This window comes from Oncorhynchus gorbuscha, linkage group LG01, assembly GCF_021184085.1.
Source record: "Oncorhynchus gorbuscha isolate QuinsamMale2020 ecotype Even-year linkage group LG01, OgorEven_v1.0, whole genome shotgun sequence".
In the NCBI taxonomy this organism is placed as follows: Eukaryota; Metazoa; Chordata; class Actinopteri; order Salmoniformes; family Salmonidae; genus Oncorhynchus; species Oncorhynchus gorbuscha.
The window spans coordinates 42,292,862-42,308,816 of record NC_060173.1 but is presented as its reverse complement, the minus strand read 5'-3'; the positions used below and the strand labels follow the sequence as shown (position 1 = coordinate 42,308,816).

At 50.6% G+C, this 15,955-nt stretch overlaps 1 protein-coding gene across 7 annotated transcripts in view; it reads left to right on the top strand.

The window, feature by feature from the left end:
* Positions 1-15,955, top strand: part of LOC124037935 (protein NDRG4) — a 47,220-nt gene that overhangs the window by 27,127 nt on the left and 4,138 nt on the right. For 5 of the 7 annotated variants that reach the window (XM_046353252.1, XM_046353235.1, XM_046353243.1 and 2 more), the window contains 11 exons: positions 2,767-2,872; positions 6,039-6,159; positions 6,335-6,397; positions 6,516-6,576; positions 6,875-6,961; positions 7,111-7,167; positions 8,135-8,238; positions 9,895-9,951; positions 10,736-10,787; positions 15,363-15,410; positions 15,568-15,603. In XM_046353252.1, the coding sequence (XP_046209208.1) occupies positions 2,767-2,872; positions 6,039-6,159; positions 6,335-6,397; positions 6,516-6,576; positions 6,875-6,961; positions 7,111-7,167; positions 8,135-8,238; positions 9,895-9,951; positions 10,736-10,787; positions 15,363-15,410; positions 15,568-15,603 (792 nt within the window). Of the gene's footprint in view, positions 1-867; positions 1,112-2,766; positions 2,873-6,038; positions 6,160-6,334; positions 6,398-6,515; positions 6,577-6,874; positions 6,962-7,110; positions 7,168-8,134; positions 8,239-9,894; positions 9,952-10,735; positions 10,788-15,362; positions 15,411-15,567; positions 15,604-15,955 lie in introns of those variants that run through there. The other 2 variants (XM_046353261.1, XM_046353269.1) reach the window with 2 other exon arrangements.

The window sequence follows — 15,955 nt, the reverse complement described above, 5'->3', positions numbered from 1 at the left end:
CAAATTGAGACTCTGCATGCAGAATTCTGCCAAAATATTCTCTGTGTACAACGTAAAACACCAAATAATACATGCAGAGCAGAAGTAGGTCGATACCTGCTAATTATCAAAATCCAGAAAATAGCAATTCTACAACCACTTAAAAGGAAGCGATTCTCAACCTTCCATAACAAAGCCATCACATACAGAGAGATGAACCTGGAGAAGAGTCTCCTAAGCAAGGTAGTCCTGGGGCTCTGTTCACAAACACCAACAGACCCCACAGAGCCCCAGGACAGCAACACAAATCCAATTTTGATAAACTCTCATATCTATTGGGTGAAATACCACAGTGTGACATCACAGCAGCAATATTTTTGACCTGTTGCCACAAGAAAAGAGCAACCAGTGAAGAACAAATACCACTGTAAATACAACCCATAATTATTTGATTTATTTTCTCTTTTGTACTTGAACTATTTGCACATTGTTACAACACTGTGCATAGCCATAATATGGCATGGCTTTTGTGAGTGTAATGTTTACTGTACATTTGATATTGTTTATTCCACTTTTATCTATTTCACTTGCTTTGGCAATGTAAACGTATGTTTCCCATGCCAATAAAGCCCTTTGAATTGAGAGAGAGAGAGAGAGAGAGAGAGAGAGAGAGAGAGAGAGAGAGAGAGAGAGAGAGAGAGAGAGAGAGAGAGAGAGAGAGAGAGAGAGAGAGAGAGAGAGAGATCTCCCCTGATATAGAGCAGTGGTGGTGGTGATGAGAGAGCAAAACAAGAGCACAGCAGAGAAGATGCTGTGACTGATTGGGCAGCCAACCAATCAGATGCAGAGAGCCAGCCAAAGGGCTTGAGCTCAGCACGCCCTCACGGTGGGTTTATAAGGTGTCTGGGGAAGAGAGAGGGCAGCAGCAAGACTGCAGAGCTAGACGAGACAGAGGCTAGACGGCTAGACGAGACCGAGACCACCATCAGCAGCAGTCCCACTACCAGAGAGGACGAGCTCTGAATGTCTCGTCTCCACCCGCAGCTCCTACTCCTCCTGCCGCTCTTCCTCCTCTTTCTCCTCCTCCACCGAGCACACTTACTCAGGCACCATGCCTGAATGCTGGGATGGGGTGAGTGGCGGTGTAAAGTGTGTCTGCGGGTGACTGAGTGACTGATAGCGGGAGGGTATTTTGATCAAGTAAATTCACTGTGTCTTAATGAACTCCTCTGTTCGTGGATGTGCATGACGAGCACATTGTGCACACGTTTCTTTCTCGTGCACATGTTTATTTCTCATGCACACGTTTATTTCTTGTGCACACACACAACCACGTCTTACCTTCTTCATGCATGTTCTTATACCATGTTTATATCGTAGCAGAACGACTAGCTGTCTACCCATCTGTTTTAATGCTCTGGGATCATGAGTGAAATCTGCATGTTGAAATATTAGTAGTCTAGATTTGGTTTTATTATATAACTGAACATATGAGTTAATGTTGCATAGTGGCATGGTTGTTGTACTGTTATTGTGTTGCTCTAATGATCAGTCGTGTAAATGTCTCCGTGGAGACACACTGACACACTAATGCTGTGACACACTAATGCATTCTGCAACACATGCAAGCCTACACAGAGATGCCCGCAAGTCTGGGGGAGATGCAAATGATTCCGCACTTGGATGTCTGTGTGACCTTGGGAGTGAGGGAGGAAGGGAATTAGAGAGGAAGATGAGTGAGAGACAAAGAAATCACAGAAGAGACTAAGAGAGGGAGGGAGTATTTGCAGTGATACAGGTGCTGTTTTTACCTGCAGTCTATTGTGCGGCCATCCAGAAAATACCAAAATAGTTTTACCCATTCCATCAACCCCTATCGTACTACACGTTTAGACAACCCAAATGACCTTTACCTTTACATTGTATCTGTCAATCGTTCACACAAGCATTTCATGTCACACAAAGACAAAAAAGACAACAGATTTTACAGGTGAGTGTATTGCAGTAGCTGCCGATGTAATTGCTTCACAGAGGGAGGGCATGCAGCATACTGTCAGACATACATGTATTGGGTGCCAGACCGATGCGTGGTTAGGGAGCACTTAGCGTCACAGACTATGGCTACAGTACATCCTCAATGGCCCCTTACTCCCTAGTTAGTGCACTACTTCTGACCAGGGCTCATACGGTGCCATTTGGGATGCAGCCTATCAGTGGCATTTCTCTGTCTGGCTGTGATAGGACATAATCCTGGAGCGCTGAACCAACGTTTATGGAAATAATATCTGCTGCCTCCATTTTGAGTGTGTCTGCCTGTCTGGCTGTGTTGATGAGGATGTGGGTCATGTGAGATTGAAATACCAATGAGACCCTGTAACTATGTCAACACCACACAATAACATTTTGTAATTCATATGCTATTGCATAGAATGTTTGCAGGTTTTTGTTTTTTCCTTTCATTTAAGACCTAGAAAACCAGATGTGGGGGTGAAGTTACTTACTAATTAGTTACCTTAATTAATCAATCAAGTACAAGGGAGAGGCGAAAACCCGCAGCCACTCGGTCCTCCGTGGAACGAGTTTGACACCTGTGCTTTACAGTATATGTTGTCAGGCCTCTCAGAATGTTGATCAGAACTGGAAGGTTGGTGTCTATTACATCTCAGTGATTAGTGGGTCAACTGTTTGTGCTCATCAGTGAACTCCATTGTATGTGCAGAGGTACAAAATGCGTCCCTGTGGAAGTAAATGTACATGCATTTAAATATGAGTATTTGTCTGTTTCAGGAACATGACATTGAGACTCCGTATGGGATGCTACACGTGGTTATTCGTGGGGCCCCCAAAGGAAACAAGCCTGCCATCCTCACCTACCATGATGTGGGGCTTAACCGTGAGTACAAACACTGTCCTTCTACCTTTATTTAACCTTTATTTAACTAGGCAAGTCAGTTAAGAACAAATTCTTATTTTCAATGACGGCCTAGGAACAGTGGGTTAACTGCCTGCTCAGGGGCAGAACGACAGATTTGTACCTTGTTAGCTCGGGAATTTGAACTTGCAACCTTTCGGTTACTAGTCCAACACTTTAACCACTCGGCTACCCTGCCGCTATGCTTGTGTGTGTGCGTGCACACGCGCTTTCAGTGTGTGCTCCATGTGTGACTTCATGTCTTTGTTGCACCACCATCTGTCATGTAACAATGACCTGCAGCTGGTTCCAGGGTTCATCTTGCCACACTTCCTAAGGGTGCTGTTGTTCATGGTGGGATCTGGCAGCTGTATCCGTCGAGCTGTCAGCCCCGGGAGGTGTTGTGCCCATCTGAGGTGATAATTGGACTCCATTCTGGGAGCTATATCAGAGTACCAGTAGCATTCCCTGACAGCGGTCCAGCCAGCCCACTGCAGAGCGCAGACAGACAGTGTGACTCTCTCACGTTTACCCAGCATGTCCGTTACTACCTCCCAGCTGAGCCTGCTCGTTAGCTCCTCTAATTGGTGGATGGGGACTGCTTTTCAATGTTGCTGCAGTTTGCAGGGAGTATTGTTACACTTGTAGCAGGAAATGACTCCAGGATACAAAACACAATATTTAATCATCTACATTACAACTGCATTGCCTGTAGCTGTCTGAAATAGGATCCAGCCCATTGAAGTACCAGATACAAACTGCATTCCACAAGATAGCACTGTCTGTCAGTGGCCAGTCAACAAAGGACTGGGTAATGAAAGAATGACGGCTGGAGAGAGAAGAAAGAGGGAGAGTGAGAAATGTAGGTCAGAAAAACATCCCTATCATACAAGCGGGGTGGTGTTGGGGGAGGGGTCAGCACTGCTGCACTGTAGATCAGCTGTTCCTCTGCCTCCCTCTGCATGCCTCCCTCTGCATGCCTGCCTCCCTCTGCATGCCTGCCTCCCTCTGCATGCCTGCCTCCCTCTGCATGCCTACCTCTCTCTGCATGCCTGCCTCCCTCTGCATGCCTGCCTCCCTCTGCATGCCTGCCTCCCTCTGCCTGCCTGCCTCTGTCTGCATGCCTGCCTCCATCTGCATGCCTGCCTGCCTCCCTCTGCATACCTGCCTGCCTCTCTCTGCATGCCTGCCTCTGTATGCATGCCTGCCTCCGTATGCATGCCTGCCTGCCTCTACATGCCTGCCTCCCTCTGCATGCCTGCCTCCCTCTGCATGCCTGCCTCCCTCTGCATGCCTCCCTCTGCATGCCTGCCTCCCTCTGCATGCCTGCCTCCCTCTGCATGCCTCCCTCTGCATGCCTGCCTCCCTCTGCATGCCTGCCTCCCTCTGCATGCCTGCCTCCCTCTGCATGCCTGCCTCCCTCTGCATGCCTGCCTGCCTCCCTCTGCACGCCTGTCTCCGTCTGCACGCCTGTCTCCGTCTGCATGCCTGTCTCCGTCTGCATGCCTGTCTCCGTCTGCATGCCTGTCTCCGTCTGCATGCCTGCCTCCCTCTGCATGCCTGCCTCCCTCTTCATGCCTACCTCCCTCTGCATGGCTGCCTCCCTCTGCATGCCTGCCTCCCTCTGCATGCCTGCCTCCCTCTGCATGCCTGCCTCCCTCTGCATGCCTGCCTCCCTCTGCATGCCTGCCTCCCTCTGCATGCCTGCCTCCCTCTGCATGCCTCCCTCTGCATGCCTGCCTCCCTCTGCACGCCTGTCTCCGTCTGCACGCCTGCCTCCCTCTGCATGCCTCCCTCTGCATGCCTGCCTCCCTCTGCACGCCTGTCTCCGTCTGCACGCCTGCCTCCCTCTGCATGCCTCCCTCTGCATGCCTCCCTCTGCATGCCTCCCTCTGCATGCCTGCCCCTCTGCATGCCTGCCTCCCTCTGCATGCCTGCCTCCCTCTGCATGCCTGCCTCCCTCTGCATGCCTGCCTCCCTCTCTGCATGCCTGCCCTGCCTCTGCATGCCTGCCTCCCTCTGCATGCCTCCCTCTGCATGCCTGCCTCCCTCTGCACGCCTGTCTCCGTCTGCACGCCTGCCTCCCTCTGCATGCCTCCCTCTGCACGCCTGCCTCCCTCTGCACGCCTGTCTCCGTCTGCACGCCTGCCTCCCTCTGCATGCCTCCCTCTGCATGCCTCCCTCTGCATGCCTCCCTCTGCATGCCTCCCTCTGCATGCCTGCCTCCCTCTGCATGCCTGCCTCCCTCTACATGCCTGCCTCCCTCTGCACGCCTGTCTCCGTCTGCACGCCTGCCTCCCTCTGCATGCCTCCCTCTGCATGCCTCCCTCTGCATGCCTCCCTCTGCATGCCTGCCTCCCTCTGCACGCCTGTCTCCGTCTGCATGCCTGCCTGCCTCCCTCTGCATGCCTCCCTCTGCATGCCTGCCTCCCTCTGCATGCCTCCCTCTGCATGCCTGCCTCCCTCTGCATGCCTGCCTGCCTCCCTCTGCATGCCTGCCTCTGTCTGCATGCCTGCCTCCCTCTGCATGCCTGCCTCTGCATGCCCATCTCCGTCTGCATGCCTGCCTCCCTCTGCCTGCCTCCCTCTGCATGCCCATCTCCGTCTGCATGCCTGCCTCCCTCTGCATGCCTCCCTCTGCATGCCTGCCTCCCTCTGCATGCCTGCCTGCCTCCCTCTGCATGCCTGCCTCTGTCTGCATGCCTGCCTCCCTCTGCATGCCTGCCTCTGCATGCCCATCTCCGTCTGCATGCCTGCCTCCCTCTGCCTGCCTCCCTCTGCATGCCTGCCTCCATCTCCAAAGAGAACTAGGACAACAGCGGCCGGTGGGTGGGTGGGTGGGGGGGGGGGCAGAGTTGTTTTCAGAGGTGAGGTATATAGGGTGTCATTTCTGGTCTGTTAAACAGAGAGGGATGGCACTTCAGTTAACCTATAACCTCAGTTAAAATGCAGTATATCAAACTAGATCGTCTTTTCTTTACTCTGACTTAATGTACGATCACTCAAGCACCCAGATGATAATGGAATGACTCCCAGTAAAACCTCAGGTCATTTCCCGTTCTCATTTCCCCTGCTGACGAGGTGCTCTCTGCATAGTGCATGTTTAACGTTGTCTTCCCTCTGTTTCTCTCTCTAATGCCCTGCACAGACAAGTTGTGCTTCAACAGCTTCTTCCACAACGAGGACATGCAGGAGATCACCAAGCACTTTGTGGTGTGTCATGTGGATGCTCCTGGACAGCAGATTGGAGCCTCTCAGATGCCACAGGGGTATATAACACCTAAACACACGTACATGCCTGTACACACTTATACATATCCATGCACCTCTGGTGTCTTGTATTGGCTGGAGTGTGCAGACAGACAGATAGACAGGGATTCCTTCAGTGCTGTCTCTTGGTCATGTGACTGTTTAACTAAAAATCTCCACCTCACCTCTCAACAGGTACCAGTACCCCACCATGGACCAGCTGGCAGGCATGCTGCCCAGTGTAGTGCAGCACTTTGGGTGAGATGGCCTCCCCTTCCTCTCTCTCCTAGTAAACAGTACATATATTAACCATATTGTTCAACTGTGAATGCATGAATGAACCTGTAAAGTAATTCAAACCATTCCCATTTGACAGATTCAAGAGCATTGTGGGCATTGGAGTTGGGGCTGGCGCTTACGTCCTGGCCAAATTTGCTGTAAGTCATACCTGGTTATTGTTCTTTGCTTTTCCACATATTTCATATTTTGGGGCCTAATAATGATCCCAGGTGTATCTACCACAGGAGGTTGGTGGCACCTTAATTGGGGAGGACGAGCTCATGGTAATGGCTCAAGTGGAATTAGTGGAATGGTATCAAGACATGGTTTCTATGTGTTTGATGCCATTCCATTCGCTCCGTTCCCGACATTATTATGATCCATCCTTCCCTCAGCAGCCTCCTGTGGTATCTATCTAACATAAGACAGCGTTGCTCTGCTCTGCTCTGCCCTCAGCTGATCTTCCCTGATCTGGTGGAGGGCCTGGTGCTGCTCAACATCGACCCCAACGGGAAGGGCTGGATCGACTGGGCCACTGGCAAGGTAGCAGACCTCTGTGGCAAACACATAAACAGAGTTACCTTTCAAAACTAACAAAATGGCTGCTGTACTTGCAATTGGTGCAAGGTAATAATATATATCTCTCTTTCCTCATCTCTCTCTTTCTCTCTCTCCTCCTCCTTCCTCTCCAGCTCTCTGGGCTCACCAGTGCTCTTCCAGACACAGTCCTGCCCCACCTCTTTAGCCAGGTGAGTCCTCACTCCAGATATGTGTGGTAATCAAACCATTATCCACGTACCTAAAATAGTTTGCGGCAATACATAGGACTACACACCACAATAACAACAACACTAGACTGGAGGTTTTGGATTACACACCATAATAACAACAACACTAGACTGGAGGCTTTGGATTACACACCATAATAACAACAACACTAGACTGGAGGCTTTGGATTACACACCATAATAACAACAACACTAGACTGGAGGCTTTGGATTACACACCATAATAACAACAACACTAGACTGGAGGCTTTGGATTACACACCATAATAACAACAACACTAGACTGGAGGCTTTGGATTACACACCATAATAACAACAACACTAGACTGGAGGCTTTGGATTACACACCATAATAACAACAACACTAGACTGGAGGCTTTGGATTACACACCATAATAACAACAACACTAGACTGGAGGCTTTGGATTACACACCATAATAACAACAACACTGGAGGCTTTGGACACCATAATAACAACAACACTAGACTGGAGGCTTTGGATTACACACCATAATAACAACAACACTAGACTGGAGGCTTTGGATTACACACCATAATAACAACAACACTAGACTGGAGGCTTTGGATTACACCATAATAACAACAACACTAGACTGGAGGCTTTGGATTACACACCATAATAACACCATAAGGCTTTAACAACTAGACTGGAGGCTTTGGATTACACACCATAATAACAAACACTAGACTGGAGGCTTTGGATAACAGCAACACTAGACCATTAATAACAACAACACTAGACTGGAGGCTTTGGATTACACACCATAATAACAACAACACTAGACTGGAGGCTTTGGATTACACACCATAATAACAACAACACTAGACTGCAGGCTGTGTAATGTTAATAACCTTCAGAGACACCAGTCTCTCAGTCTACCTGTGTTATTGTGGATGGTTGTACAGGAGGAGCTGATGAACAACACAGAGCTGGTCCAGAGTTACCGTCAACAGATCAACAACACCGTCAACCAGGTCAACCTGCAGCTCTTCTGGAACATGTACAACAGGTAACACACACACCTAGTGTGTACACACACACTCAAAGTGCTGTACAGAAACCCAGCCTAAAACCCCAAACAGCAAGCATTGCAGGTGTAGAAGCACGGTGGCTAGGAAAAACTCCCTAGAAAGGCCAAAACCTAGCAAGAAACCTAGAAAGGAACCAGGCTATGAGGGGTGGCCAGTCCTGGCTGTGCCGGGTGGAGATTATAATAGAACATGGCCAAGATGTTCAAATGCTCATAAATGACCAACATGGTCAAATAATAATAATCACAGTAGTTGTCGAGGGTGCAGCAAGTCAGCGCCTCAGGAGTAAATGTCAGTTGGCTTTTCATAGCCGATCATTAAGAGTATATCTACCACTCCTGCTGTCTCTAGAGAGTTGAAAACAGCAGGTCTGGGACAGGTAGCACGTCCGGTGAACAGGTCAGGATTCCATAGCCGCAGGCAGAACAGTTGAAACTGGAGCAGCAGCACGGCCAGGTGGACTGGAGACAACAAGGAGTCATCATGCCAGGTAGTCCTGAGGCATGGTCCTAGGGCTCAGGTCCTCCGAGAGAGAGAAAGAAAGAGAGAAAGAGAGAATTAGAGAGAGCATACTTAAATTCACACAGGACACCAGATAAGACAGGAGAATTACTCCAGATATAACAAACTGACCCTAGCCCCCCGACTCATAAACTACTGCAGCATAAATACTGGAGGCTGAGACAGGAGGAGTCAGGAGACACTGTGGCCCCATCCGATGATACCCCCGGACAGGGCCAAACAGGAAGGATATAACCCCACCCACTTTGCCAAAGCACAGCCCCCACACCACTAGAGGGATATCTTCAACCACCAACTTACCATCCTGAAACAAGGCCGAATATAGCCCACAAAGATCTCCGCCACGGCACAACCCAAGGGGGGGCGCCAACCCAGACAGGAAGATCACATCAGTGACTCAACCCACTCAAGTGACGCACCCCTCCTAGGGACGGCATGAAAAAGCACCAGTAAGCCAGTGACTCAGCCCCTGTAATAGGGTTAAAGGCAGAGAATCCCGGTGGAAAGAGGGGAACAGCAAGGGCGGTTCGTTGCTCCAGAGCCTTTCCATTCACCTTCACACTCCTGGGCCAGACTACACTCTATCATATGACCCACTGAAGAGATGAGTCTTCAGTAAAGACTTAAAGGTTGAGACCGAGTCTGCGTCTCTCACATGGGTAGGCAGACCATTCCATAAAAATTGAGCTCTGTAGGAGAAAGCCCTGCCTCCAGCTGTTTGCTTAGAAATTCTAGGGACAATTAGGAGGCCTGCGTCTTGTGACTGTAGTGTACGTGTAGGTATGTACGGCAGGACCAAATCAGAGAGATAGGTAGGAGCAAGCCCATGTAATGCTTTGTAGGTTAGCAGTAAAACCACACACACACACATACCTAGTGTGTACACACTAGGTGTGTGTGTGTGTGTGTGTGTGTGTGTGTGTGTGTGTGTGTGTGTGTGTGTGTGTGTGTGTGTGTGTGTGTGTGTGTGTGTGTGTGTGTGTGTGTGTGTGTGTGTGTGTGTGTGTGTGTGTGTGTGTGTGTGTGTGTGTGTGTGTGTGGCAGATGGTGAGAGCACATATTATTTGAGAGAATGTAAGCAGTGTGTCTCACAGTTCTCTTCTCCCTCTCAGCCGTAGGGATCTGGAGATGAACCGCTCTGGGACCATCATCAATGCCAAGACCCTGAAGTTAGTCTCTCTCTACACTACTAGACTATTGTCCTTTGGTCCTTCATGGCATTGTCTAATTAAGCAATAAGGCACAAGGGGGTGTGATATATGGCCAATATACCATGGCTTAGGGCTGTTCACACCGCAATACGGAGTGCCTGGATACAGCCCTTAGCCATGCTATATCAAATATTAGGACAAGCAATGTCGGAGTGGCATTAACAAAAATACAGTACAATAGAATATATATATGAGATGAGTAAAGCAGTATGTAAACATTATAAAAGTGACTAGTGTTCCATTATTAAAGTGGCCATGTCTATGTATATAGGGCAGCAGCCTCTAAAGTGCAGGGTTGAGTAACCGGGTGGTAGCCGACTAGGGATGGCTATTTAACAGTCTGATGGCCTTGAGAGAGCAGCTGTTTTTCAGTCTCTCAGTCCTAGCTTTGATGCACCTGTACTGACCTCGCCTTTTGGATGGTAGTGCGCTGAACAGGCAGTGGTTCAGGTGGTTGATGTCCTTGGTGATATTTTGGCCTTCCTGTAACATCGGATGGTGTAGGTGTCCTGCCCATATACCACAAACCCCCGACGTGCCTTATTGCTATTATACACTGGTTACCAACATAATTAGAAGGAACAAATTTTGTGTCATACCCGTGATATATCAGCATTCAGGGCTCGGTCCACCTGGTTTATAGTAGTATATAGGCACCTTTAACATTCATAACAGGTTACTGAAATTAGCCAAATTTGTGTATGTGTGTGTGTTGTTGCTGATCTGTGCTCTGTGTTTCTAGGTGCCCTGTCATGCTTGTTGTTGGTGACAATGCTCCAGCTGAGGAGGGAGTGGTGAGTCCTTTTCTCTCATCTACACCCTCACTCCATTTCAATCTCTTACTCCTCTACCTCCCTGCCTCCCTGTCTCACCTCTCTTTCTCCCTGTCTCACCTCCCTGCCTTACCCCCCTTCCTTCCTCCCTGCCACACCTCCCTTCCTCCCTGTCTAACCTCCCTTCCTCCCTGCCCCAACTCCCTTCCTCCCTGCCTGTCTCCCTTCCTCCCTGCCACACCTCCCTGCCTCACCTCCCTCCCTCCCTGCCTCACCTCCCTTCCTCCCTGCCTCACTCCGTTCCTCCCTGCCTTACCTCCCTGTCACACCTCCCTGCCTCTTCTCCCTGCCTCACCTCCCTTCCTCCCTGCCTCATCTCCCTTTCTCCTTGCCTCACCTCCCTGCCTCCCTGCCTCACCTCCCTGCCTCACCTCCCTTCCTCCCTGTCTAACCTCCCTTCCTCCCTGCCCCAACTCCCTTCCTCTCTGCCTGACCTCCCTTCCTCCCTGCCACACCTCCCTGCCTCACCTCCCTTCCTCCCTGCCTCACCTCCCTTCCTCCCTGCCTCACCTCCGTTCCTCCCTGCCTTACCTCCCTGTCACATCTCCCTGCCTCACCTCCCTTCCTCTCTGCCTCATCTCCCTTTCTCCTTGCCTCACCTCCCTGCCTCACCTCCCTGCCTCACCTCCCTTCCTTCCTCCCTGTTCCCTGTCTCACCTCCCTTCCTCCCTGCCTCACCTCCATTCTTTCCTCCCTGCCTCACCTCCCTTTCTCCCTGCCTCACCTCCCTTTCTCCCTGCCTCACCTCCCTGCCTCCCCTTCTTCCTCCCTGCCTCACCTCCCTTTCTCCCTGCCTCACCTCCCTGCCTCCCCTTCCTCCTCCCTGCCTCATCTCCCTTTCTCCCTGCCATCCCTCCCTTTATCCCTGCCTCACCTCCCTTCCTCCCTGCCTCACCTCCCTTTCTCCCTGCCTCACCTCCCTGCCTCACCTCCCTTTCTCCCTGCCTCACCTCCCTGCCCCCCTCCCTCCCTTCCTTCCTCCCTGTTCCCTGTCTCACCTCCCTTCCTCCCTGCCTCACCTCCCTTTCTCCCTGCCTCACCTCCCTGCCTCCCCTTCTTCCTCCCTGCCTCACCTCCCTTTCTCCCTGCCTCACCTCCCTGCCTCCCCTTCCTCCTCCCTGCCTCATCTCCCTTTCTCCCTGCCATCCCTCCCTTTATCCCTGCCTCACCTCCCTTCCTCCCTGCCTCACCTCCCTGCCTCATCTCCCTTTCTCCTTGCCTCACCTCCCTGCCTCACCTCCTTGCCTCACCTCCCTGCCTCACCTCCCTTCCTCCCTGCCTCGCCTCCCTTCCTTCCTCCCTGTTCCCTGTCTCACCTCACTTCCTCCCTGCCTCACCTCCATTCTTTCCTCCCTGCCTCACCTCCCTTTCTCCCTGCCTCACCTCCCTTTCTCCCTGCCTCACCTCCCTGCCTCCCCTTCTTCCTCCCTGCCTCACCTCCCTTTCTCCCTGCCTCACCTCCCTGCCTCCCCTTCCTCCTCCCTGCCTCATCTCCCTTTCTCCCTGCCTCACCTCCCTTTCTCCCTGCCTCACCTCCCTTTATCCCTGCCTCACCTCCCTTTATCCCTGCCTCACCTCCCTTCCTCCCTGCCTCACCTCCCTTTCTCCCTGCCTCACCTCCCTGCCCCCCTCCCTTCCTTCCTTCCTCCCTGCCTCACGTCCCTGCCTCCCTGCTTTACCTCCCTACCTCCTTGCCTCACCTCCCTGCCTCACATCACTTCCTCCCTGCCTCACCTCCCTGCCTTACCTTCCTGCCTCCCCTCCCTCCCTTCCTCCCTGCCACACCCCACATTCCTCCCTGCCTCACCTCCTAACCTCCCTGCTTCATCTCCTTTCCTCCCTGCCTCACCTCCCTTCCTCCCTGCCTCACCTCCTTACCTCCCTGTCTCACCTCACTTCCTCCCTGCCTTACCTCCCTTCCTCCCTGCCTCACCTCCTTACCTCCCTGTCTCACCTCACTTCCTCCCTGCCTTACCTCCCTTCCTCCCTGTCTCACCTCACTTCCTCCCTGCCTTACCTCCCTTCCTCCCTGCCTCACCTCCTTACCTCCCTGTCTCATCTCACTTCCTCCCTGCCTTACCTCCCTTCCTCCCTGCCTCACCTCCTTACCTCCCTGTCTCACCTCACTTCCTCCCTGCCTTACCTCCTTACCTCCCTGTCTCACCTCACTTCCTCCCTGTCTCACCTCACTTCCTCCCTGCCTTACCTCCCTTCCTCCCTGCCTCACCTCCTTACCTCCCTGTCTCACCTCACTTCCTCCCTGCCTTACCTCCCTTCCTCCCTGCCTCACCTCCTTACCTCCCTGTCTCACCTCACTTCCTCCCTGCCTTACCTCCCTTCCTCCCTGTCTCACCTCACTTCCTCCCTGCCTCACCTCCCTTCCTCCCTGCCTCACCTCCTTACCTCCCTGTCTCACCTCCCTTCCTCCCTACCTTACCTCCCTTCCTCCCTGTCTCACCTCACTTCCTCCCTGCCTTACCTCCCTTCCTCCCTGCCTCACCTCCTTACCTCCCTGTCTCACCTCACTTCCTCCCTGCCTTACCTCCCTTCCTCCCTGCCTCACCTCCTTACCTCCCTGTCTCACCTCACTTCCTCCCTGCCTTACCTCCTTACCTCCCTGTCTCACCTCACTTCCTCCCTGTCTCACCTCACTTCCTCCCTGCCTTACCTCCCTTCCTCCCTGCCTCACCTCCTTACCTCCCTGTCTCACCTCACTTCCTCCCTGCCTTACCTCCCTTCCTCCCTGCCTTACCTCCCTTCCTCCCTGTCTCACCTCACTTCCTCCCTGCCTCACCTCCCTTCCTCCCTGCCTCACCTCCTTACCTCCCTGTCTCACCTCCCTTCCTCCCTGCCTTACCTCCCTTCCTCCCTGCCTCACCTCCCTACTTCCCTCCATCCTTCTGTTATGACTCTGTGCAGTACTTGGCATGCTGAAAGGTATGTTTGCCCTCATTGAGAGAAACAGAAGCAGGTTAGTCAGCAGAAGCTCAGTTCTCTGTCTCTCTCTAGGCACCCCTTTCCGGGGACGGCTGAGTCAACTGTGTGTGTCTCACTGCCTCGCCGAGGCCCATATGTATCTCTCTCTCTCTGCTCCAGTCTCTGGGTTTTCACATGCTCTTATGGGCCAGATATTTCTATCTGTGTGTCTTTCTGTACTGTTCATCTGCTAGACTTTCAGGAGGTCAAGGCTTAATCACATCCCTCCTCTGTAAATGTAGGGATGATAGGAGGGGATGGACAGGGGAGGAGTAAAATGACAGGTTATACAATCTTTTGAGAGAGAGAGAGAGAGAGAGAGAGAGAGAGAGAGAGAGAGAGAGAGAGAGAGAGAGAGAGAGAGAGAGAGAGAGAGAGAGAGAGAGAGAGAGAGAGAGAGAGAGAGAGAGAGAGAGAGAGAGAGAGATGTCACTTTTTTTGCTATGTGATGTGTCTGCCAGCACACATCTGTACACACCCTGTGTGCTGGAATGACTCATCACTGCAGCAGACTTCAGTAGCGGAGTCCACCCTCTCCCCCACCTCACTCCAAGCCTCTCTTCTGTCTTTCATTCACAACATCTATGTCTCTACAATCCTATTGATTTCAATTTTTTATATATATGTATGTATATATGTATGTATATATAAAGAGATGACTCCGGGATGCTGGCCTTCTAGGCAGAGTTGCAAAGAAAAAGCCATATCTCAGACTGGCCAATAAAAAGAAAAGATTAAGATGGGCAAAAGAACACAGACACTGGACAGAGGAACTCTGCCTAGAAGGCCAGCATCCTGGAGTCGGGTACTATTTAATGAAGCTGCCAGTTGAGGACTTGTGAGGCGTCTGTTTCTCAAACTAGACACTAATGTACCTGTCCTCTTGCTCAGTTGTGCACCGGGGCCTCCCATTCCTTGTTCTATTCTGGTTAGAGCCAGTTTACGCTGTTCTGTGAAGGGAGTAGCACACAGCGTTGTACAAGATCTTCAGTTTCTTGGCAATTCCTCGCACAAAATAGCCTTCATTTCTCGAAACAAGAATAGAATGACGAGTTCCAGAAGAAAGTTATTTGTTTCTGGCCATTTTGAGCCTGTAATTGAACCCACAGATGCTCCAGATGCTCAACTAGTCTAAATGCCAGTTTTATTGCTTCTTTAACCACAGTTAGTTTTCAACTGTGCTAACATAATTGCAAAAGGGTTTTCTATTGATCAAATAGAATATCATTTTAAAATGATAAACTTAGATAAGCTAACACAATGTGCCATTGGAACACAGGAGTGATGGTTGCTGATAATGGGCCTCTGTACGCCTATGTAGATATTCCATTAAAAATCTGCCGTTTCCTGCTACAATAGTCATTTACAACATTAACAATGTCTACACTGTATTTCTGATCAATTTTGATCATACATTTTAATAGACAAAAAAAAAATGCTTTTCTTTCAAAAACAAGGCCATTTTAAAAAGGGACCCCAAACTTTTGAAGGGTGGTGTACATCTAAGAATGAAATATCCAGCACCATGAGCCTTTATGTAATATTTTGTTGTTCCTCAAGGTTGAATGTAATTCCAAACTTGACCCGACCAACACCACCTTCTTAAAGGTATGAATGCAAAGCATTAATTGTGGAATGTTGGTCTTTATTAGATTTTTCATCTAATTCATTAACCAAATGGAAAACAATTGTGCCTTACAAGTTGTACTCGTTGAAACATTTGATGTAATGACTAATGTTCCTGTTCTCCCCTGTTGTGCTTCAGATGGCTGACTCTGGTGGACTTCCTCAGCTCACACAGGTCAGAACACTGCCTTCAGATGGCCCTCTGCATCCTCTCATTCCATATTCAAATACTCCTACTATTATTTAGCCATGCCTTCCTCTGCACCACCTCCATATCCCACTTACTTCCTCCAGTTTCTCTTCTGACGCAACTCTCATATGACCCTTAACTTCCTCTTTAAAATACCTCTTTAACCTCTCTATATAAGGCCTCCTCCATACAACCCTCTTATGAATCTCCACTTCCTCTTTTTAGAAGCCATTCTGCCACCATGAGAGGGTTGGCTCTATAGCACTCTCCACAGAACTCCACAGAGGTCATTGACATCATCTGGGGTCAGGGTTACACAGAGTCTCAGGAGGTCAAA